The sequence below is a fragment of the Nasonia vitripennis genome (genome assembly GCF_009193385.2).
Source record: "Nasonia vitripennis strain AsymCx chromosome 2 unlocalized genomic scaffold, Nvit_psr_1.1 chr2_random0009, whole genome shotgun sequence".
NCBI classification, from domain to species: Eukaryota; Metazoa; Arthropoda; class Insecta; order Hymenoptera; family Pteromalidae; genus Nasonia; species Nasonia vitripennis.
Genome location: NW_022279616.1, coordinates 485,984 through 512,184, shown reverse-complemented (window position 1 = coordinate 512,184; position 26,201 = coordinate 485,984). Strand labels below are relative to the sequence as shown.

The 26,201-nt window shown below is 36.3% G+C and overlaps 1 protein-coding gene across 12 annotated transcripts in view; it reads left to right on the top strand.

Moving 5' to 3' along the window:
* LOC100114234 (cGMP-dependent protein kinase) overlaps nucleotides 1-26,201 on the top strand; it is a 474,555-nt gene that overhangs the window by 385,103 nt on the left and 63,251 nt on the right. The window contains exon 13 of one of the 12 annotated variants that reach the window (XM_031925291.2): nucleotides 18,485-18,561. Coding sequence (XP_031781151.1) covers nucleotides 18,485-18,523 — 39 coding nt within the window. The 3' untranslated portion in view covers nucleotides 18,524-18,561. 12 annotated transcript variants of the gene reach the window in all.

Below are 26,201 nucleotides of genomic sequence, written 5' to 3'. Positions count from 1 at the left end.
TCGTGCATAACTTGTGTACAGGTTGACATATTGATCAATACTTTTGCATTCCATATAATTTTCGTGAAGCACGAATTTTTCTTCATTTAGTTTTTAAAGCTATCTAGGATCCGTTGCAGGATTTTTTGTGCATAATCTAACTAGCAATATTAGATCCTATTAGTAATAAAAATTGCTGGATCGCACGTCGCGTATTGTTTAGGGCTAAAAACTACTTGTGATTTTATTTTTTTTTTGTATACTTAAACCTACAATTAAAATCAAATTCTTATTTCTATTAAAAAAACTAAGCAAATAAGTTTAAATAAAGCCTTGCAAGTACTTTAAAAGCTAAACTATTTTTATGTTAAATCCTCCCTTCGATTTCTAAAATATATATATAGGTAGTTCTAGCCAACTTTTAAAGAATGCTTCGTGGAGGCGGGGGTCTGCTAATATTACCGCCGATTTTTTCTCTAAACGTACATAAAAAATGAAGGCTGTTTCTAAATTTTTAGCCCTCTAGGGGTCAATTGTGCCTCTGTAAAACTATTTCAATTTTCAAAAATTGCTAAAAAGTGGCTAAAAATATTCCCTCGACTTTGCATATTAATAGTGCAACAAAGTGCGAAATTAGGTAGATTTGTGCATCGATAAAATACAACATTGCGCAAGCGCAAGGCAAAATTCGGGGTCTCGCGTATGAGTCGCGGTCCATCGGACAGACAGATAGCTTCCGGCCATACGTGCGAACACGTTAGCAAAGAGTAAAAGTGCGCAATCGTGAGGGGAAGACGTCTCAAACAACTTATGCTACCACGACGGAGGATGACGCGGCCTATCGACCAGCGATCGAACGGGGAATGTCGGCTCCTTCAAGTGAGTTATCAACATCACCAGGGCTGAGTGTGTGTTGTGCGATGAGTGCCCATCGAGAACGGCGACTTCGAGTAAGTTGGGCTGAGCCCTTTTCTTGTTTAGTGGTAGCAGCGGCTACAGCTTTGCGACTTAATACAGCGGTACCGAGTAGAGACCTTCTCGTTTAGGCGCGTATGCTCCGTGAGATACTCTCCACGCCGGGTTAATATTGTTGTAAATCGACTTATAGTTGTGTAGAAACAAGATTAGCTATACAGTACATTATTTCTTTGCTGTATCTCAATCGGGATTTGTTTCATTTTCCCGAATTGTTGCCTCCCGTTCTCTACGCCCATATTGCAAATACTGCTGCCTGCCGGGCGTTGCAACAGACCATTGCAACACAAATCTGAGAAGCCGGCTTCGCACAGAAGAATGTGAAAGGAAAGCACACACCGAGAAAAATATATAGTAACTATAACCAGAATTTTACTATAAACGACAATATTTTATAGTAATTATCACAAATAAATTTATAGTAAAAACTGATACATTTATAGAAAAAATAAGGGTAAAACTCTATGATTTAGTTTAGAATGAAACGGTTACGGCTCTTCTCGGTCCGGTGCAAATATTTGATTTATATTATTGAAAAGCTGTGAACATTTACTGCCCTGTGCCGTAATTCTGACAACAGGTCAAAAAAGAGAAAGAAAGAAAGAATGTAATTAATGATTTTAGTATAATGAAAAAGAATAATGCTTAAATCTACAATTATTCTTATTTATATACATTGTTTACAGTTTTGTCAAGTTTACGATGTATTTTAAGTAAACGTATATATATAAATTGTTATATTTCATCAAATTTATACTCTACACTGAAAATTCATTAGAGTTTTAAAATAAAGCGCTGATAATGCTACAAATATATTTTATAAGTATATTAAATTTTATAAATAGCGCAAGTGTGTATTTTACGCCTAAATTGCAATAGAGTGTTTACTAGTGAGCATAAATTGCTACTACTAGTTTGTGTATGTATGTTCATGAATCTACGCTTAAGTTGCTGTAGAGTGTGTAGTGACTAGAGCGCTGAAAATGAGACAACTAGTAGCTAGCCCTAGGCCGCGCATGGCCTTTTATAGGGAGCTAAGCGAGCGCGTATTGAGCCGCCGAAAAATCTATACATTCACGCATAATATACCGAAGTGCGCGCGACTCGCCGTCGCTACGTCATCGCTCGCTTACTGCCGCTGCTGCTTGTAGGTAAGGAGAAGCACATGTGTGTCGCTGAGCCTGCTGCTGGTTGTTAGGCTGTTACACAATCTTCGAGTCCGCTGCTGGCTTCGTAGCGATAGGCAAGAGTAGGGAGACGGAAAAAGCCCGGACATTCGCTATAGTAAAGTCGAATGTTTTTTAATTTATTTGTTTGTATGCTTGGATGGATCGTGTACGAGGCATTACAAGAAATCAATGATTTTTTACTATATCCGAATAGTAAACTATAAAAAGATTCTATGACAACCTGACGAAGAGGGCTGAAAAATTTTACCAAAAATGTATAGTTACGATTACAAAAATATTGTTACATTTACTATAAATTTTGTGATCACTGCCATATTTCAAATTACTATAGCGTATAGTAATCTCTACTATGTAGATTTTTCTTAGTGCACCTGCGAACACAACGTTCGCGAAGCAGCTATCGAAGCGAGCTGCGTTGCAACGTGGGCAGATCAGAGGCGTTATGGGGGTGCTCTGCCGCACCGAAGAATTGTAATCCGGTCAAATATTGCCGAGTTTCCCCTCCCCTCCCCCCAACCCGAAACAAGTTTCGTTACAATCTAAAAAAAATTAACTTTTTAAAAAGTAAAAAGTTAGGCAAATTTGATGTATTCCGCAAAATCTTCTACATAATATTAATTTGCTTAAATTTCTGTCCAAAACGTCATTTCCAGTTCAATTTATTCAAATCCCTTAAATTCTAATTGAAATTTTTTTAACTGTCACATTAGTCCTAACATTTCTACCGTTTTATTTTCTTGCTTTCTTCTAAAGGAAGCTTTGTAATAGTAAAATTTTGAGTTTCGTCAAAACTTCTAGAAAATACTTTTTGGTGTGTTAATACTTCAAATTAAGTGTTTTTAGAAAATGTACGTATGTGTGTGTATAGCGTAATATTTCTGGAACTACTCTGTCAATATCAATGAAATTTAACATGCATATCTATATTTGGATTCTGAATTCGGCAAAAACAGTTATTTTTTATTTTCTCAACTATTTTTTTTATGGCCATTTTTTGATTTTTAAAAAACACTATTTTGCGTTTTTTTTCAATCATCCCATTGTTACAAATAATTCAGCTAAAATGCATTTAAAAGAGAATAGCATTATCTATTTTTCCTCGTTTGGTCTTCGGAATCAACCGCTTTGTTTGGCAGATAAAATGTAAAAGGTGATATTTTTAAAAAATTCGTATCTCTGAAACTGCACATTATAACCTTACAAAAAAAAATTATGTCATTATATTATAAAATTTGATTTAGTGATTCACCATAAAAAAATCTAGCTGCAGCTATAATTTTAAACTATTTCGTTAAGCGGTTCTCAAGTAAAGAGCTAAAATGTAAAAACCATTTTTCTCAACACTTTTACTTTCTCTTATAGGGGTGTCGTTAAAGTCCCTCCCTATGAATCTATGTCATACTGATATATGTATAAATAAATAAATAAATATTTATTTATTTATTTATTTAGAGATTGAATGATTGAATCTCTTCTTCTACGCTCCCTAATAGGAGATAAGGTAGGAAATGACGAACAGACAGGGTACAGAGTATAAAGATAATACTAAGTGCTGATTATGACTGGATTATATTAAACTATGTACAAGATGACTATGTCTGTTCGCACCAGCGGCCAGGCCGTGACTGATCCACGAAAGTGACTAAGCTTCTAAGCTCCCCTCGCGCTCACCACGTCGTGGTGCTCCGCTAGGCGGCGCGTCGGGCCGCGTGTGGTGGTAAGAGGGGACTGCCACAGCTACTCCTCCACCAGTGACAAGTGCGGACTTCCCGAGGAACGATGATGAGATTCCTGTAGAGGAGGCCCTGCCTGGAAGGGATGCTGCGGATGCGTGACGTGGCGCCTGTGCTGATGAGGGCTGCTGAGCTCGGATAAAGCGAGGCTGCGATGATGGTGATGGTTGTGGGCCAGAGTCGCCAGATCCTTATTGGCTGGATGAACTTGGGCTCAGAAATATGTCCGCAGAAGCCTATGGCCGGTGATGCTGGTTGAAGAAAAAAAAAGATGTGCCTGGGCTGCAGTGTCCTCGCCCGGAGGTTGCTGCGCAGCGTCCGAGAGTCGTTAGCGGAATGCCTGAGAAGTGAAAAGGTCACCCTCAGGAATGGCCTTGATGGTGTTAGTGGTGCTGATGCCGACGACCCGGAGCCCTAGAATGTCGGCGTTAAAAGGCGTCCTTCACTGAACATCCTCGGGTACCGGATGTGCCAGGACGTCGGTGCCAAAGATGCGGTTGAAGGTGACGCTGCGTGGTGGACTACTGCTGCCAGGTCGACGATCAGCTATGCTGCGTCGTCGTCGAGAGGATGCTCCGATGCTGACAGGGACGGCTCGCTGGAGCGAAGCCGGTCGGTGATGAGCGTGCTAGACGACGGCGATCGGCTGCTTGCGATATCTGCAGGATCCGGCGATGGCGTCGTCGTCAGCATAATGCAGGCCCAGCGATGTGCTGATCTGCGCGGCGTCTGTCGCTGTGAGTGAGGTATGCGGCTCCTTGCTGTGCCGTGACGCGCGAGAGTGGGGCGCGCGCGCGACATGTCGCAGCTCGGCGCGATGAAGCGTGAGAGTGGAGCGCGCGCGATATGCCGTAGCTTCGACGCGAGCTGGCGCGATGCTGGAACGGCCAAAAATAGCCGGTGTCAGCGTGAAGCGACGGCGTATGTCGGCGATGCTGGCGTCCGCGCGATGATACGAGCTGGCGTGGCGTCCGAGCAATAATGCTGACTTGCGCGGCGTCCAGCGTCCATGCGTCGATGTTCGCTGATGTAGTTGTTGCCGCTGTTATTGGCTCCGCTGCTCGCTGGTCTCGCGACCGATGTTGCGGTGTTTTGTGGGTCTCACTGGCTGTAGATGAGCCGGTGAGAATCGTCCTCTGCGGCTGTGCGTGGGCTGCAGCGCCGTTAAATGCGTCGTCGCGCGGCTGTAAAGGGGTCGGCGCGAGACGTGATGTCCGGAAGAGTAAAAAGCGTCACCGCGCGGCTGAAAAGGGCCGCGCAAAAAGACGTGTGTTTTTCGGTGTAAAGACCGAGATGAGAGCTAAAAGCTCGAAGTGAGCGAAAGGCCGCACACGGCTAGTGTTGGCCACACAAGGCTAGTGTTAAGACCATGAATTTAGCCGCACATATTGCTTTCCCACATACTTATACAGATCAGTGGGATTACTGATGTAATCACGCATACACCGACCAGCGGGACTACGAGGGGAAGTATTTTTTTTTTTTTTTTTTTTTTTTATTGAATATCAAGTAGAGCGGTAGCGGTAGCCAGGGTAGCCGATGACGACGTCTAGATGGAGTGAACCGTGTTTTTTTTTGTGTCTAGGTGTAAAAATCATTCGAGGAAAGTGTCTAGAGGTACTGAGTGTCCGATGACGTCGTCTAGATAGTGCACTTCATAGTATTTGGTGTCTGGGTATAAAAATAATTCAAGGTTGGTGTCTAGGTGTACAGGGTGGCCGATGACAAGGTCTAGGGGGAGCGCTCTGTGGTTTTTGGTATCTAGGTGTGGAAATCATTCAAGGGCGGTATCTAGGTGTACAAGGTGGCCAGTGACGAGGTCTAAGTGGCGCGCACCGTGGTTTTTTGTGTCTGGCTGTAAAAATCATTCAAAGAAGGTGTCCAGGTGTACAGGGTGGCCGATGACGAGGTCTAGGTAGTTCGCCCCGTTGTTTTTAGTGTCTAAGTGTACAAATCATTTAAACACGGTGTCTAGGTGTAAAAGGTGGCCGGTGGCGAGGTCTAGGCAGTTCGTAACGTGGTTTTTAGTGTCAGAGTAAAATTTTCTTTAAGTCCATGTGTTGTATAATTAGTGCACTGTATCATAGACCACGTACTGCTATCCGGAATGTGATTTTGACCCTTGGATATCGTCTTCTGAAAGTGAAAATTTCCTTTTGGTACATTCGTTGTATATTAAGTGCGTTGTATCATAGACCATGTCTTGTCATTCGGAAGGTATTTCGACACCTGGACATCGTCTACTGGAAGTGGAAATTTTCGTTTATACGTTTGTTGTATACCAAGTGCGTTGTATTTGGAAGGTGATTTTGAAACCTCGACATCGTTTACTGGAAGTCCAGATTTTCTTTTGGTACATTTGTTGTATACTAAGTGCGTTGTATCATAGACCATGTCTCGTCATTTGGAAGGTGATTTTGTTATTTATTTATAATAATACACTTTGCGTTTAACAGAGTTGAAACTGTCATTATTTAGATATAACAATGAGTAAATGAATATAATTACCTAAATTTTTATCAAACTAAATTGTACTATTAATCTATTAAAATATAATAAGAGTTAAGTATAATTTTAATAATTCTAATAATCAAGTATAATAAATCATATTAAATATGCAATAGTTTAAAGTTAAGAGTAGTAAATAATTATAATAAATAAGAAATACGATTCTAAAATATGTGAACTATGCATAAAATGTTTATACTATAATACATAATAATCTTAATGTCAGAATATATCGAAAAATTAGATAGCATATCGAAAGAATCCCGCATTTATATTATTGACAATATATGCGTATATTATATAAGTTTTGTACGCTTACTTAATTAATACTGTTTGGATAGTTAGAATAAATAATTTATGGTCAATACAATTATTTTAAAAAAGTAAATGTTAAAGATAATATAATTTAGGAAAGTTTATTCAATTAATTGATTTGTTAAAATGCTTAATTAATTCTACCATTACAAGCACATATTTGTATTAAAATTGAATTGTAATTATTTTGGTTATGGATATTTTGATTTCTTAATTTTTATAATATATTATCTATTGTAGATGTTATATTAGGGCTACCAAAAAATAAAATTGGTCGTTGCAATTGTTATCTTTTAATTTATTAATTATTAAAACTATTTAGAATTATTTACTCATTAAAGCAACTTATTATTTATTCCTATTAAATGTGATTTACTTAGTGAAAAGAGGTTTTGTAGAGCTACTATTCTCAGAGTAGGAAATTATGGAACATATTTTGAAAGTTGTAAAATTACTTCACAAAATTGTAATTTTACTATTTTGGGATGAATATGTAGGAATGAATATAAATAAATAAAATAGTAATTATCGATAATACTAGAAGATACGAAATATAAAATAGGGTAAAAATTGTATAATTCAAAAATTTTGCAATAAACAACATTTTTAATATAAATTTTTAGATTATCATTGAAACATTTATTTAAATAATTAATTTATCATCTTGGTTTGCTGTTATTACTGAATCTTCTGCTAATATTATTTTTAAATTATTTTTCTGACGTACTCTAGATAAAGCAACATATAACTGACCATGACTAAAAACTGAAGAGGGTAAATATAATTCTACACTGTCAAACGATTGACTTTGAGATTTATTTATAGTCATTGCGAATCCTAATCTAAATGGAAATTATCTTCATACCATGGTAAATGAAACTTCTTCAATTGAAGGACTTAAATCAATTCGGGGTATTAAAATAATTTTACCTTTAGAGGTACCAGTAATAATTTCAGCTTTAATAACATAAGATCGTAATTCTTGTATCATTAATCTAGTTCCATTGCATAAACCACCACCTAAATTTAAATTTCTCAATAAAATTACAATCGCATTAACTTTTAATGTTGATTTATGAGACGGAAGTCCATTGGGTGTTGATGAATGGATAAATCTATTGATATTGAAATAAACATATCTTCATTTTTTTCTGTGTTTACTGAATCAATACTTAAATATGTATGACTTTCTCCTTCCAATTGATCTAATATTTCGTCGCTAAAACTGAAATACTTAAACCCACCTACCCTACGCACTGCAGGAATATATACGTTGGCACATCGAAGGGAGGCGAGCCAGGGCGAGAATTAAATGAATCTAAAACTATAAAACATAAACCCACCTACCCCACGCACTGCGAGTGTAAATACGTCGGCACATCGAAGGGAGGCGAGCCAGGGCGAGTATTTTTTTACATAAAACTGAAATACTTAAACCGAGCACACATTACGAGTATAAATACGTCGGCACTTCGAAGGGAGGCGCGCAAGGGCTAGGATTTTTTATATAAAAATTAAACACGTAATGCCGCCTATTCTACGCACTGCGAAGTAAAGCAAGCTAGGGCGAGGAATTTTTATATAAAACAAAATATTTAAACCTACCCACCCGATGCACTGCGAGTATCATTACGTCATCAAACGGACATTGTAGGGAGGGGTGCAAAGCGAAGATAAAATCTGACACCATTATGCACAAACCTAACTACCCTACTCTTTCCGAGATTAACAATTTATATAAAAAAAATCTAAGGCACATTAAAGGAATGCGAAGGGAAGCGTGAGATAAATCTAAAACATAAGTGCCTAAATCTAACTACCCCACGCTTTCCGAACTCAATAAATTATTAAAACAACACCTCGGCTACACCTCCCCTTCTATTATCTATCAAGCTCGAAGAGCGTAGAATAGTGAATTTATAGCACTTTTGTTTTACATTTTATCCTAGCTTTCTCGTAAGTTATGAGGCGAGCTGCTAGTCGAGAGTTGAGCTTGTTTCGATCAAGTTTTAGAGCTTGCGCGACAGAGACCTAATGCGCCGCGCGTGCAGCCCAGTTCATATGCACAGCTGCTTACTTACCTTGTCAAAATTCTCGTGGGTTTCGAGGCGAGCTGCTAGTCAAAAGTCGAGCTCATTTCGATTAATCAAGAGAGCTTGCGCTCAGCAGCTTGAATGTGTCGTGGGTGACAAGGCGAGCTGTTGGTCGAAAGTCAAAGGCATTTCGATAAATTTTTCGTGCTTGCGCGACTGAGACCTCGTGTACTGCGCCGCGGCCGCGTTATTACGATGAGCTGCGAGTTTTAGCAGCTTGAATGTGTGTGGGTGACGAGGCGAGCTGCTCTTCGAAAGTAAAGCTTATTTCGATTAATTTTTCGAGCTTGAGCGACAAAGATCTTGTGCGACGCGCTGCGGCCGAGCTCATACGCTTAGATGCATGTTTTACTTCGTCGAAATCTACGAGGCGAGCTGGTATTTGACAGTTAAGTTCTTTTTTGAAATAATTTTTGAATATCTGAGAAATTTATATGACCAATATTGTTTCATTCATGGCCAAAAATGATTTTTTGGTCACGTTTATCAGTTAATTTTTAAGAAAAAATACTAAATGTTTGAAGTGAAGTCTATTATTTAGAATGTTCCACAACTAACATGTGAAATTGTCTTTTGTTGGTTATTGACTTCAGTTTTCTTTTCTGATGCGTTTTAATATTTCAACAATTTTGCATTAAGTATGTTTGTTAGGAAAGATGTCTGTAACTTCTTGCTTTTTCAAAAACGCAAGTAAATACGAGTGCTTTGTAAGTGTTTTATCAACGTTCGATGATCCGGAAAGTTGCAGTTTCCAACGTCTCCGCAGTGTTTTTGCTTTAAGGCCAACAACCTCTAAAATTGCGAACTTGAAAAGTTTTATAAACATTTACAAGAGGAAATATTGTCCCATATTCAGTAAGTTGTTCAGAGATATTTTAAAGTAAATTGGATAATTTCTAAAGTTGTATGAAAAATTTTTTTTATAGGTTATACCAGAATGAGCCAGAAGCGAAGATATTTCTGAATGAACATGTAATAGATATTTCTGCCAAAATAAAACTTTTTGACGTTGTGAAAAATTGGGATTTAGAAACGGCCAGCTTCGACACTCCATTTTTGAAAACTTATATGGAAAATGCATGGGGAACGCAGGCACCGACCAATGGACTGTCGTTCGCAAAATCTTACGTCAGAAATAAGTTCCAAGCAAGGAGAGATAATAAGGAGTTACCTTTTCCGGAAAATTGCATAGGCTACCGAATTATTGAGGTTATTTTACTATTAATTGTCCCTCTACCTACCTGACAAACACATACACTCACACAAGCGCGCGCATTCGCCCACGACAAGCCAGTACAGAGAAGCCGGCCTCTCTCCCTAGCTTGCAAAAAGCTCGCATACACACGCTCACACTAGGACAAATTTTATTTTATAGTGGAAGGAGATCGAGAATATCGACTCATATTCAGCCACTTAATAATCCAAGAGCATGAAAGAGATGCTGAATTTCTTAACAGGATTCTGTGGACGGACGAGGCCACGTACGTACGCACTGTAATGGCTAATGCGCACAACGAACATTATTGGGCTGACGAAAATCCACACTTAGCCAGAGAAGGTGAACAAATTTAAATGATACTTCGACCAATTTACATCACGACCATGATAAACCATGAGGCTAGATGCCTACAATTATTTAGAGTTTCTGCAAAATGAATTGCCCCGCCTTCTTGAAGAATCTCTAACAGAAAAGTAACGGTAAAATTTAATATTTATTCACGCTGGCGCTCCTGCACACTTCGTCGTTGATGTTCGTAATCATCTGGACCAAGTGTAGCCAAACAGATGAATTGGACGGGGAGGGACAATCCCTTGGACAGCGCGCTCCCCCGATTTCAATATATTGGATTATTTCTATTGGGGATATTCCAAAAAGCAGGTGTACCACAATGGTGCTCCTGCAAATGTACAGCAGTTGTGGCATCGTATTGAGGAGCATGCTATCAGTGTACAGCGTGAAAAAATACAACGAGCGACACAAGATATCCTCCGACGTACGCGAGCGTGCATTGAAGAGGAAGGCGGCCCGTTTGAGCACTGCGGACGAGCTCCAAGAGAATAAGAAGAGCCTTGAATTATTTTATAGAATTTTATTATTTATTATTAATACATTTTTATTATTCTAATATAAGTTCTCCGTTGAATTATTGTCACTTTAAGCCGCGCGTCGCAGGTCGTCTCTATCGCGCAAGCTTCGAAAATCAATCAAAACGTGCTCGACTCTCGACCAGCAGCTCACCACGTCACGCACGACACATTCGAACTGCTAAAACTCGCTCAGTGTAAGAACGCGCAGTGCATGAGGTCCGTGCCGCGCAAGCTCCGAAATATCATCGAAATGAGCTCGACTTTCGACAAGCAGCTCGCCTTGGCCGGACTCGTGGGAGCAGCAGGCGGACAACAACGGCGTCGCCGATTGCTTGGACAAGTCCGTCAAGAGTAAGCTCTCCTCGCTAGACGTCAACGCGGTGGATTTTGTACCTTCGTTCTGCATCAGCTCGACGCCGGATCAGGCGCACGTGCCACCGCTGCCGCAGATGCAAGTCCCAGACAAGCAGACCCAGAGATAGGCACGACGACGAATCCGGCTGCGACGACGGAGACGACAGGCAACGACAGATCTACTGCTGGCGATTTTCGAAGCTGGATTTATTTTGGAGCCACACACCGGCCGATTTAGCGCGACGCTACGCTTGCTCCTGCCCTGACTAAACACTTGTTGCCTTATCAACGTGAGCATGCAGGTCATCTCTGTTGCGCAAGCTCTCATAATTAATCGAAACGAGCTCGACTTTTGACTAGCAGCTCGCTGTGTTACTCACAAGAATTTCGGCGAGGTAAGTACGCACCTGTGCGTATGTACTGGACTGCAGCGCGGCGCATTAGGTCTTTGTCGCGCAAGCTCCGAAACTTAATCAAAACAAGCTTGACTCTCGACTAGCAGCTCGCCTCGTCATCCACGACACATTCCAGCTGCTGAAACTCGCAGCTTAGCCTAAGAACGCGGCCGCGGCGCGGCTCACGTGGTCTCTATCTCGCAAGCACCGAAAATAAATCAAAAAAAGCTCGACTGTGTAAGGGCTACTCGCTCCGTCACCTACGACACATTCGAGCTGCTAAAACTTGCAGTTGAGCGTAAGAACGCGGCCTTGGCGAGGCTCACAAGGTCTCTGTCACAAGGCACAACTGATCGATCGAACTTTTCAACTGCAGCCTCGAAATCGTTGCATTTGTCAACCTCGTGCGACAAGTCATACCAACTATCGCGTCATAGCCGAGATAGCATTGACGCAACAATTCTAGTCGCATTATTTTTGAGAAACACGACGACACTGCACGTTAGCTGATCGTCAGCCGCGTGTTTTATTTTTCGCGCTCGTCTATTGCCTCTCTCTCTCTTCCTCGCCGGCCGCCTTAGCAACGGCCGTCCCCACTCTTCGCTGCCAGCTCGACGGCGCTCTACCTCTCTCCCCGGGGCACGATGGTACGGCTGGCGGCAGAGCGTTTCTTTCTCCTGTACTCGCGCTCTGATTGGCTTTCGCTGAACTCATTTTCCACGGAACAATTTCCCGACTAATTTTCCTATGCTTAGATTTTTACGCTGATTACAGTGATATATAAATGTTGCATTGTTTTAGAATCACCCTGTATATATAATAAATATTGATTTAAAATTTATGATTAGGAACAAAAGATTCTATAGAAATATTAGGATGTACTGATTTACGCAAACAGTGGTGTCAGAATAAAGAAATGATTGTATTATTGCGAGGTTGTGATCACTCGTTTTGGTATAACTTTTAAAGCTTCCGAATATATCTACCAGGTGGTCACTTTTGCCTTAACTTGCGAATACTTTAAACGGGATCAGTTACCATATTATGGCGCGTTTTTCAAAGTTATAACTATGTCAGATTTATCTATTTATTAGTTTAGACAACAAAATTTAATCTAATTATAAGATTATTTTAGATGATATTTCGCGATTTTTAACTTCACTTTGTATTTCGTTTCTACTTAACTTTTCAAATTTGCTTTCGTGTACTTACACGTTGGTTCCGGATTTTTTCATTGAAATGGACCTGATACCATTGTTTTGAATCAACGGTGACCTTGGTACTTTTGCTGGAGGAAGCTTAACTTTGTAGACGTTGTAGGCAGATGCGGGATGTGTGGCTTTCTTTGTTGAGCGGCGTAATCGTGACGTTCACTGAGAAGCAGCGTGCCTTTTTCCTCGAGTGTAGATCGTAGTTCTTCTTTTTCTTTTTATTCACTTGTGTCACTGTTTACGAAAACCGATCTGCGCAGTGGTCGCGAGCGGGGCTCATAACCTGTCGGGATTGAGGATATTTCCTACGCGTGATATACTAAGGAACATGATAAAACACGAAATTAACACACTCGAATAGAATAAACGAAATAAACGTGGCTTTATTAATTGAACGTGACAAAGCTTGGTTATGGAAAACGTGGCGTTGTACGGAAGATGTTGCTTGCTCGGAGGGATGGCGAATAGTGAGGCGGCAGCCCGTGCGCGCCGCCGAGCTCAGCAGCAGACAAAGTGACTGTGTCGACTCGACGTCATGGGCGCTGTGAGCAGTCGGTACGGGACGTGTGTCGGGTGTTAGTGCCTATATTCTAACTGTAGATTGTTAAACGAAATAAATATAATTACTTAATATTGATTAAATGTATTTTTTAAGATATAAGTTCCAATGAATTATTATTAACTTTATATATTGATAAAATTATATTTTTAATACAAACTAATTCTAATCTCTTATTTATTATACTAGGATTAGATCAGCGTGCTTTGCGCTTGATAACTTAGATTTTATCTGGTAATAATTTAATAATTTTTTAATCATTTTTTGTAATACTTAGAAAAAATTTTAATATAGGAACTTTTGCACTATAAAAAGGTATTAATACTTTATTACTTTTACTTTTACCAATATTAAGGTTTAAATGGCTGATAAGATAGGTAAAAAGTAATTTAAAAATCTAAAAAAATTCAGGTGCATTGGAAACTGTTTCTGGAAAATATTTACCGTGAGTTAAAGAAAAAAAATGTTTGATTATATATTGTAACGGGGTTTCCGAGAACTAATTCGCACCCAAGTAAAGCGACGAGGAGGATTCGACCCCACGTCCCCGAGATCTCAAGGCGCGTGCTCTAACCACTGAGCCAACGACGCACTACCTTCGACTCGCGCCGACTAGCTCTTACGGGTGCTATCTCCGCCCGTTACAAACTATAAATTATTATAACAAATATTTAGATATTATAATAAAAATATATAATACATTATTCAGAGTACATAATTTATTGTAATGTTTGTTTAAAACATCTATTTTAAAATTTGGTTTATTATAAGAAGTTTATATTGTTTAATATTAATTTATCTTACTCTACTGAAAAAACTGCTATCAATTCTTTGGCACGTAGCTTCCTCCTAGAAAATGTATAATTCCAATAGATACAGTATTGTTCAAGTAATCGGTATATTAATGATTCTTAAAATACTATCAATCTTAATTATTTTACTGAAGGAGCACCAATATTTTAAATACCATAGAGTCCTCATGACCTTATAAAATCACGAATTTTCTTAAAACATTCTGATTTTTAGTTAGTGGGTTAAAAGGTTTAACAAAAATAGTAATTTTCAGTTACACAAGGTATACAGGGTGAGAGACAAAGGATTTGAATCCTAATATCTTTTAAACTAAATAGTTTCATCAGCAGCAAAAAGAACCTAGCCGAGGTGATAAGAAAATTGATATTTCCCCAAAATTTTAACTTCACTAAAGCCTTTTTACTCCCGTAATCGTATGCCTGTAGAAATCCATATTTTTTAGTTTTCGATTTTTAGCTCGAAAACTAGTCATCAAAATGTTTTAAAATATTTACAGCAAATAGATATTATGGTTTTTTAAAGTCATAAATTTTTTCAAAAAGTTTAACAATTTAGTTTTAGAAAAGTAGACAATTTTATGCATTTTTAGATATTCTATTTGTTGAATATATTGTATTAATCATATCATCAAAGAAAATAAAAAATATTATAAAATAGTCAGAATCATAAAAGAATTATAATATAACAGTAAAACAATTATATTTGCACGAATTATTTTTGTCAGCATCTCTTTTATTTCGATGAAAACTGCAGATTAGATCTTGTAATATGCACGAATATTACAAGCATAATAATTACAATAATACAGCATTTCATGTTCACAAACAGATAGTTTTAATAAAAGAGCATATCTGCACAAATAATTATTTTTAACATCTTTTTTATCTGGACTGAATCTGATGTTTACCTCTTGTGATATGCAAAAACATATACAGCATTCGCCACTTCATATTAAGAAACTCATAGCTTTGAAAAAAGGGCGTGTCTGCACAAATAATTATTCTCAGCATCCCTTTCATCTCGACCAAAACAGCAAATAAAATTTTTTGATATACATAAATACATACAGTATTCCTCATTTCATATTCACAAACATCTAACTTTAAAAAAAGAGCATATCTGCACAAATTATTATTTGCAACATCCTTTTTATCTTGACCAAATCTGCGGATTACATCTTGTTATATGTATAAATCCATACGGCGTTCGTTATTTCAAATTCACAAACAGATAGCTTTAAAAAAGATTAGATCTGCACAAATGATTATTTTCAGCATCCCTTACATCTGGACCAAATTTGCAGATTACATCTTGTGATATGCATAAATACGTACAGCATTTGTCATTTCATGTTTACAAACAAATAACTTTAAAAAAGAGCATATCTGCCCAAGATATTTTCCTAGCATTTCTTTTATTTCAACCAATACTGTAGATTACATTTTGTAATATGCATGAATACATGCAGCATTCGTCATTTCATATTCACAAACAAATAACTTTGAATAAATATCATATCTGCAGAAATAATTTATCGCAGCTTTCCTATTATCTGGACTGAATCTGCAGATTACATTTTGAAATGGTCCCGAAGTTACTGCTAGGAAATTACGCAGTGTAATTCGTGACCTTTTGGTTTCACAGTCGCTACGTAATTTTCTTATTCCTTCAAAAACTTCATTGGCCTTTCTCCTGTGAAACCCTTGAATTTTGGTATTTCGATTTTGATTCGCCGTGTGATGTCGGAAGTAAGATCACTGCTTAACGCGTGGCCCTGCCTGCGAATCAATTTTTCTACTCGTGTGGTCTCGCTGGATAACTTTTCTGATATTTTTCGGATTTCCTCGCGAAGCTGTGTTACTGACACCGTGGGTTTTATTTTTTCGGATAATGCATCAATACTGGTTTGAAACGTTACATTCTTCCCGATTATCGTATCATTTTTCTGCTTGAGGGGTTTTACCCTACTCTGCAGTCGCAAATTTTCGTGTTTAAAATCATCAAGATCGCTTTTTATTTTGTTGATCGCATGAACTAAATGTTAATAGTTTTAGAGGTGGTTAATGGTAATTTGATATTAATTTGAAACAGGCCGATCGATTAATTGTCTTCTTTTGATTCTAGAATTTCGACCTGCTCTTCGAGTGATGTTTGTAGCTCGTCTAGTAATGCTAATTCTTCCGTAATAATTTGGTTAAATTCGCCTAATTTTTCCATCTGGTCCTTCTTCTCTGAATCTCTTAATTTTTGTAAGATAATCTCGAAACGTTGTTTATTAGACGATTTATTTGCTACCGCCATTGTGTTTGAATACGTAAATGAAGATAATTTTTAAAATGTTGATAAAATAATTCTGAAATGCCAGATACAAGTAGTGAATTATTATTATTATTATTATTTATTACCAGAAAAATTTATAAGATATAGGGTTCATACCTGAAATCCTGCAGAGGTACACGTAGGTACCTGTTAGCAGGCCTGTTTAAAACAAAAATACAATATAAATAAAGACTTAAAACTATTATATACATCTTACTTAGTTGTTAAGACATCTTCGTTCGTACACGCCGCAATAACAAGATTATAAATTTAACAAATTGCACCTTCTCTATTCTTTAATGGCTCTTTTGAAAGTACATTTCTTAATTCAAAACTTTTAGTTGATTTAGAAGTAAATTAACAATAGTGATAGCTTTCATATAGCTATTTTTATTACTAATTATTTTGTTTGTTCTAGGTATAATAATACTTCGGTTTCTAGTAACACTATCTGACGCTATATATTTCTCTTTGAGATCATAGTAATGTAATTTTAAAGATTCTAGAGCGAAAAGTTGTTCTATATTTAATGGATTTTCATTTAATAGAAAATTATTTTTATTGATATTTTTTAAAATTTGATTTTGAAGTTTTTGTACTTGGTCCCGACTATTTCTATATGCTCCACCCCAAGCGATGATACCATAGCTTATAACGCTATGAAAGAATGCATAGTATATCATTCTAAGTGTATCTGTAGGCATGGTTTAAGAAATTTTATAAAAAATGTATACTAGATATTTTGTTTTCCCAATAATATATTGCATGTGGCTGTCCCACTTTAGGTTACTGTCAAAAACAATTCCTAGATATTAAAAATGTTCTACCCTTGTTACATTTTTGTCGAGAATTTTGACATTTATTTGAGTAGGTACACTTCCAATGCTGCTCCCAAAAGACATGCAAACAGTTTTTCCTACATTTAAGGACAGCTTGTTTACTGCCAGCTACTCCGCTATCACAACTAAGAAATTGGTCATGGTAACTTGGGTTTCTATCGAATCATTGCCAGAGGTTATAATAGCAATATTATCTGCATAGGAAATTATGGACTCAGGAGGGACCTCCTTTAAGATATCGTTTATGTACAGAATAAAAAGCAGCGGTCCTAATATCGTTCCTTGCAGGACACCTGCGTTAACTACCAAGCTATCGCTTTCAATACCGTCTACTCTGACTACTTGGTATCTGTAACTTAGATAACTGGAAAGGAGATCCAACGCTTGTCCCCTGATTCCAATACAATATAATTATGCTTGTAGTATACTGTGATCCACTGTATCAAACGCTGTCGCCAAGTCTAGGAAAGTTATTATAGTAGGCTTACTCTTATCGACATTATTATAAAGTACATTAGTTATATAGTTTAAAGCATTTTTCGTACCAATCTTTCTCATGAAACCAAATTGTTGCTTAGAGATTATATTACTCTTCTCTACAAAATCATGAATTCTATTATATAAAATTTTTGCAACGTTGGATATGAGAGAGATCGGTCGATAGTTCGTGATTTTATGTTTCTCGCCAGATTTATAGATCGGTACTACTTCGGCCCTTTTTAGAGCATCTGGCCATATCACTTTTTCAATACGTTTATTGAAGATATATGTCAGAAGACCTATTATATGGTTACATAATAGTTTCAAAGTCATTGCATTTATCTTATCAACTCCACCATTTTTCAATTTGGGTGTATTTATTAAACTTGTTATTTCTACCGTACTTGTTGGCTTCAGAAAAATCGAAATAGGATTCATGTCCGGCATTTTAAGTTCCGTGTTTACTGGATTAACGATATTCGCACTCAGATTTCTACCTATTTCACAAAAAAATCTATTCATATTTTGCGCTATTTGGAATTTGTCGGTAATATTTTGATCATTTATCTTTATATAATGGTATCATTTGATTTTTTAACTTTTCCAATTTTCGTATTTATTATTTTTTCACAGTTTTCTTGGATTATTGGAGTTTTTTTGCACAAGATTTAATTCATTTTTCATTTTGGCATCGGTAAGTAACTTATCCAAAATTTTTGCATAGCTTTTATACTGTGTTTTTAGTTGTTTATTCTGCACATCTAATTGCAAATAAATTAAAAGCTAATCCATAAATTATATAAAAATTCTTTTGTTTCGCATGACCCTATTATTTTATTAGTAATCCAGTTTTTCCTACCAGTGTGTCTTTTTCATTTCTTTTTGTTTTCGCTAGTTCTACACATAGATTAATCTCACTTAACAACTTATCTACGGCCAGATTTGGATCAGTTATCGACATAATTTCATTCCAGTTCCTTGACTTTGCAGCATTTATTAATTTTTTGTAGTTTAAGAATACATATGGTTCCTCAGTTACTGTTTTCAGCTTATTTACTGCAATAATAATCGGATAATGGTCCGTTATATCATGCTTGAGCTTATATGAGGCTGTGTTTAAGTTATGAGATTTAATGAAAATATTGTCGATACATGATTCTTTAGCTTTACCGATAGGTGGCTTTGTAATACCAACAAAACTATGAATTGTTGAGAAAATTGCACAGAAAATCTTGACTATAGTGATCAGTCTAGTAGGTCAATGCTAAAATCACCTATCACTAAGTGATTCTTAATATTTCTCTTTTTAATTTATTTAGATATAGTATAAACTCCGTTTCTGGTATCCCGTGCGATCTATACAAGGCCGATATTTTAAGACCACTCTTATCATTTAAAATTATCTTAGTATTTATTATTTTGATTCTACCTGTTTCAACAACTTCGGTACTTTGGACTAGATTATTATTTACAAAAACAATGACTCCATCATTCCTGTTAATCCTACTTTCATTATAATAAGCTATCTATTCATAGTCTGAACCATCCAGTTGATATAACTTAAAATTAACTTGGTCAAAGACTTCGAAACATACCACAATCGCTGGTTTGATAACTGAACTTGCTATAAGTATTTATAATTTGTCAAAATTTTCATTCATACTTCTAATATTTACATGCATGATAATATCCCTTCTATTGTTTATAACCTTAGTGAAATTTGCAATACTACCGCATGTCCTTTCTTTTTGAATTGACTCATTTTGAAACCTACCTAAGCAATCAAAAGTATCCATGTTACCTATTTCTTAGTTTTGTTTTTATCGCTTCTGATGACTGGCGTTGATACAGTAGATTGCAGCTCTGGTTAAATGTATCGAAATGTATCGAAACTATCTGTATGCACAGTATTTGACGAAGTTAGTGTGAGCCATGCAATTAGATCCGCAGATCCTTGAGTTTGTAGCTGATATCATAGATTTGACTTTCGAGATTATATAATCAAGATTCTAAATTGATTACTTTAGTATTAGACGTTAATAAATATCCTGAACAATGCGACGTAATAGACATAAATTACTACCTAGTAACTCGACTCGTTCCACTGATGCATCGAAAACTTTCCACCAATCATCGAGCGTATTCTGAACTTTAGTTAACTTATTGTAAGTTTTAATAATTATAGCTTTTAGTGCGTTAATTTGTTATTTATGCTGCTTCTCATTATCGCGGAGGCATGCGACGTCAACCACTAGTCAGTTAATTCGCGAATGTGACCATTCCTCTTCAAAACAAATAACTTTTTTAAAAGAGCATATTTGCACAAAGAATTATTCGCAGGATCCCTTTTATCTCGACTAAAACTGCAGATTACATTTTGTCATATGCATGAATACATACAGCATTCGTCATTTCATATTCACAAATAAATAACTTTAAAAAAGAGCATATTTGCTCAAATTATTATTTGCAGCATCCGTCCATTTGAAATGAATCTGCAGCTTATATCATGTGATATCCATGAATACACAGAGCATTCGTCATTTTATATTCATAAACACATTGCTTTCAAAAAAAAGATCGTATCTGCACAAATTATTATTTGCAGCATTCCTTTCACTTAGACCAAATCTGCAGATTACATCTTGTGATATGCACAAATACACACAGCATTTATCATTTCATGTTCACAAACAAATAACTAAAAACAAGAGCATATCTGCACAAATAATTATTTTCAGCATCCCTTTTATCTGGACCTATCTAATCTATCTTGAGATCGTCGCTGATAATGTATGTAAAATATACAAATATATCTACGTGTTGCATATGATTTACAAAATGATTTAGATTCAAAATACAAATAAAAATATTTGCTATATTTTTTTGAGAAGATTATTATTTACAGCATCCGACATATCTGGACCAATCTTACTATGTTGTATGGTATATGTATACATATACATTATTAGTAATTAAGTACTAAAAGAATGACATAAATATATATATATATATATATATATATATATATATAATATTGTATAACTGTATGTAAATATTGCTGATTTATGTAAAATTAGCAAAGAACTCTTGCTTCGCTCGCGATTTACGGATTAAAAAATTTCAATTAATTAAAACGCTTGATTGAAAATCGTATCATAAGAATCAAATGGCGGAACAGCGCCACGAAGGCAAGTTTGAGAAGCAGACGGAGCCGCGGCGCCCGCGCTACTATTTACTTCTAGTTGGAATTTGCATTTATCATTACAAAGAAATAAATGCGTTTCTTTATTGTCTCTAATATATTTTGACTTATATCATGTTTAATAAGCCAAACTATGATTTTCAACAAAAATATTGATAAAAACAGCTACCTTTGATATAAAACACGAGTGTAGTATTCATAAAATGCTCAAATCAAATAAAAAAATGTTACGACTGTTAAGTTAGCCGCAACAAGTGTTAGAACCGTGAAGTTGGCTGCACAGCTATATACAGGTGGATATTGCTTTCTCATCGGTTTTCTGCATGCTCGCTCACATGTAGTTTTTAGTGTCTAGATGTAGAAATAATTCGAGAGCGATGTCTAGGTATACGAGGTGGCCGATGACGAGGTCTAGGTAGTGCTCACCGTAATTTTTTATGTCTAGGTAAATACATCACTCGAGGGCTAGGTGTACAGGGTGGCCGATGACGAGGTCTAGGTGGTGCGCTCCATGGATTTTGGTATCTAGGTGTAGAAATCATTCGAGAGTAGTGTATCAGAACAATCCGTGATTTCATTTCATAGTGATAAAGATGTTACAAAAAAGCCATGGTCGAAAGGTGCTGAAGATGCTTATATTTTATTTTTAGGAAAAATATAAAATACTAAAAAAAAATTACTAAGAAGGACTAAAATCTCTAAAAAAAATTAACTTTTGAAAAAGTAAAAGGTTAGGCGAGTTTGATATATTCCGCAACGAAATAACAGATAAAAAGAACTGAGATCAATCAACCAAAGTCCAGTTTATTATATTTAATCATCATGAAGCAACAATATTTGTTTGGTCAAAGAAGGGCTTACTTAACTTAAGTTAAGTTAAGATATATACTGATCAATTAGAAAAATGTGGCTGTCTCGGGGACAGCCGATAGAAGTGAATACTTAAATAGATGGTGTGGAATTTTCGAAAATTTTGAATAGTTTCGTTGCTAAAGAATCAAACGTATACGAAGTGAGAAATGTACTAAGTCTTTGCAGCGGTTCTGCAAATGTACTTTATAGTCTTCGACGCAAGATATATATATATATATATATATATATATATATATATATATATATATATATATATATATATATATATATATATATATATATATATATATATATATATATATATATATATATATACAGGGTGTCTGAAAAGTTCCGGAACGGCATGATAACATCCGAACTAACAAAGGTAAAAAAAAATAAAAACACATGGTTGTTAGGATTTTTTCCCAGCTATCCGATGGGAACCTTAAATTTGACCTTGACCAAGTCCTTCAAGGTCATTTGAACGTCAAATCGATTTTTTTAAATAGGACATCCTATTTTCGACCCCGGAAATGAAAAGAGCGGAAAATTTTACGTTCAAATATGGTCTAAAATATATTAAAATTTGACCATGGAAGGTTTGGACAAGGACAAATGCAGGTTTGATACGATAACTCGAAAATCAGAACTCGTAGAGAACAACATTTAAAACGTAATATTCATAATAATTATCCAGCTATTTGATGGAGACCTTGGTTTTGACCTTGACCATGACCCTCCTGATGATTTGAAGGTTAATTTTTTTAAATAGGACCACCCATTTTTTTGTCAATTAAGGCAGTTCTTGGTTTTCTCCAAACAATTAAGGCAAAAATCTATCCAACCAATTAAGGCAAAACTTGTTGTTGTCCAACCAGTTATGTAAGACCTGGTGTTATCCAAGCAGTTAAGATAAGACTCGGCCCAACCATTTAAGGTTAGATGCGGTTTAATCAATCAAGGCAGGTCTTGGTTTTTCCAACCAATTGAGGCAAGAATCTGTCGAACCAATTCAGGCAAGACTTGGTGTTGTCCAACCAGTTATGGCAAGACTTGGTGTTATCCAACCAGTTAAGGCAAGACTTGGGTTATTGGGTTTGTCCAACCAGTTAAGGCAAGACTTGGGTTATTGGGTTTGTCCAACCAGTTAAGGCAAGACTTGGTGTTGTCCAACCAGTTAAGGCAAGACTCAGTCCGACCAATTAAGGAAAGAATTATTTTAGCAAATGTTCAAACTGATGACCTTCGGTTTCTTGACAGTAACCTAATCGATAATAAAAACTATGAATAGAATTTTGAATGTGTTCTGCCGAAATCAAAGTGCTTTCATCAATTATCCTTTGCCGTAATTCAACTAAATTTTGTGGCTTAGTTTTATAAACACGATCTTTTAAGTATCCCCAGAGGAAGAAATCTAGAGGAGTCAGATCAGGTGATCTGGCGGGCCATTCGATAATACCTCTGCGGCCAATCCAGCGATCAATGAACACAGTATTCAAATACTGTCGAACATTGCGTCCATAGTGAGCTGCTGCACCATCCTGCTGGAACCACGTGTGTTCAAAATTGGCTCCCGTAACCTCTATAATTCTAGGAACGATTTGCATCCGTAACATGTCCTCATATCTTGCTGCATTTAAATTACCCTCTATGAAAAAGGGACCAATCAATTGATTATTCAATATTCCAGCCCAAACATTTAATTTCTCGGGATATTGGGTTTTGTCTTCGCTCATCCAGTGAGGATTTTGCTGAGCCCAATATCTGCAGTTATGCCTATTCATAGTACCAGTTAATTGGAATGTAGCTTCATCTGAAAATACTATATTGAAGGCAAAATTGGGATCTTCAACAATCCTAGACATCATTTCTTCGCAAAACTCAACTCTCCTATCAAAATCATCTTCATTCAGCTCTTGCACAAGATTAACCTTGAATGGATGGAATTTGTTAGTTTTTAATATTTTCTGAATAGAAAACTTGCTTATTTCATGTTGTTGAGACATTTTGCGTATTGAAGAATGGGGATCCTCTATGAGTGACAATAAGACATCTAGTGATTTTTCTTCATTTGTTGCAGTAGACGGTCTTCCAGAACGAGGACGATCTTTTACACTTCCTGTATCATGAAACCGTCTGACAGCCCTCGATACTGTAGATTTAGAAATTGGAGTAAGGCCAAGTCTGAAAGTTTCATTGAAGAGAGTTTTGGCATCTTCGTAAGATCGTCTAAGTTCACCCCAGCCTATCATCATCAAAAGTGAAATTCTTTCTCTTTCATTAAGGCGTTGCATGTTTATATGCAGATAATAAATATGCACGACTGCGAAAAATGACAAATTAACTACTGAAAAATATTCGACAAAAAAATGACCAATGAACAAGAAAACACTATTTTCAAGACAAAATTAGAGAAATACTTCTTTTCCAGAAAAAATGTTGTCAACCTCTACATATCACGAGATACTAAGAAATAAAAAATGAGCTTTGGTAAATTGAAATTGGATAAAAGATGACTGAGATTGAAAATATTAAACGAAGAAATTTTTTAGAAATTCTTGATTAACAATATCTCTGATGGTCAAATTAAAATTTAATTTTAAAAATAGTTGTATGGTTTATTATGAACCCTTCTTTAAATTGTTAATGTTCATTATTCATTTAAACAAGTCTTGTCCATTTAATAGAAGGTTTAAAAATTGACACGTTACTATTATTATTATTATTATTATTTGTGTCAAGAAAATTTAAGCAATTAAAAAGTGAAAGTAGAAGTGGAGTAATTTGAGTCTACGGGGTGAAAACTATGCTGAAGCAGTTTAGAAGTAAGATAATGATAACTAAAAAATTTATAATGTCAGGGATGTTCAACAATGGGGTTGCTTGACTATCGGAATAATTTTAGTTGATGATGTAGAATTTTGCGATGAAGCAATCAAGTTAAGTTAAGATTAAAATTGGATACGTTTTTAAGACGCAAAATTATCCGCGATTTAATCTACAAATGACCTTGAAGGTCATAATCATGAATATTGTGTCTTAAATAATTTTCTCTACGAATTCTGGTTTTCGAGTTATCGAACTGAACCTGGGATGAACCTTGTTCATGACCTGCAAAAGTCAAAATTTAAAAATGGTCAAGACCCTATACGAACGCTAAATTTTCCATTCCCTTCATTTACGGAGTCAAAAATGGAGGGTTCTATTTAAAAAAATCGATTTGACCTTCTAATGACCTTGAAGGTCATGGTCAAGGTCAAAACCAAGGTCTCCATCAAATAGCTGGATAATTATTATGAATATTACGTTTTAAATGTTGTTCTCTACGAGTTCTGATTTTCGAGTTATCGTATCAAACTTGCATTTGTCCTTGTCCAAACCTTCCATGGTCAAATTTTAATATATTTTAGACCATATTTGAACGTAAAATTTTCCGCTCTTTTCATTTCCGGGGTCGAAAATAGGATGTCCTATTTAAAAAAATCGATTTGACCTTCAAATGACCTTGAAGGACTTGGTCAAGGTCAAATTTAAGGTTCCCATCGGATAGCTGGGAAAAAATCCTAACAACCATGTGTTTTTATTTTTTTTACCTTTGTTAGTTCGGATGTTATCATGCCGTTCCGGAACTTTTCAGACACCCTGTATATATATATATATAGGGTGTTTCATTTTAATCCGACCACGACAAAAAACCATGGAAAAACTAATTTTAACGAAAAATGACCTTAACAAAAGTTGAAGGGGGTAAAGGGGGCCATCGAATGACACAAACACCTTTGACCTTGAACTCGATTTTCAAGGTCATTTGAGGGTAATTGTGATTTTTTTAAATAGGAACCTCTATTTTATACCTTGGAATCGGATAGAGCGGAAAAAATTACGTCGCAAAGGATATATTAAGTTTGCTTTGGTGACCTTGAGAAGGTCAATTCAAGGTCAAATAACAAAAAATCTGCTAAACAGCTGTTTGTCTGGTTTTATTTTACTGATGTCGAAAGATGACCTTGATAAAAGTTGAAGGGAGCAAAAGGGGCCATCGAATGACACCAACACCTTTGACCTTGAACGCAATTTTCATGGTCATTTGAAGGTCATTGTATTTTTTTAACGGGAACCCCTATTTTTGACCTTGGAATACGGAGCAGCGGAAAAAATTACGTCGGAAATGACATTTCAAGTTTGCCTTAGTGACCTTGAGAAGGTCAATTCAAGGTCAAATAAGAAGTATCAGCCTAAGATTGTTTTCCTTTCAATTTTTTCGTAGAATTATCATTTTGTTATTGTGAT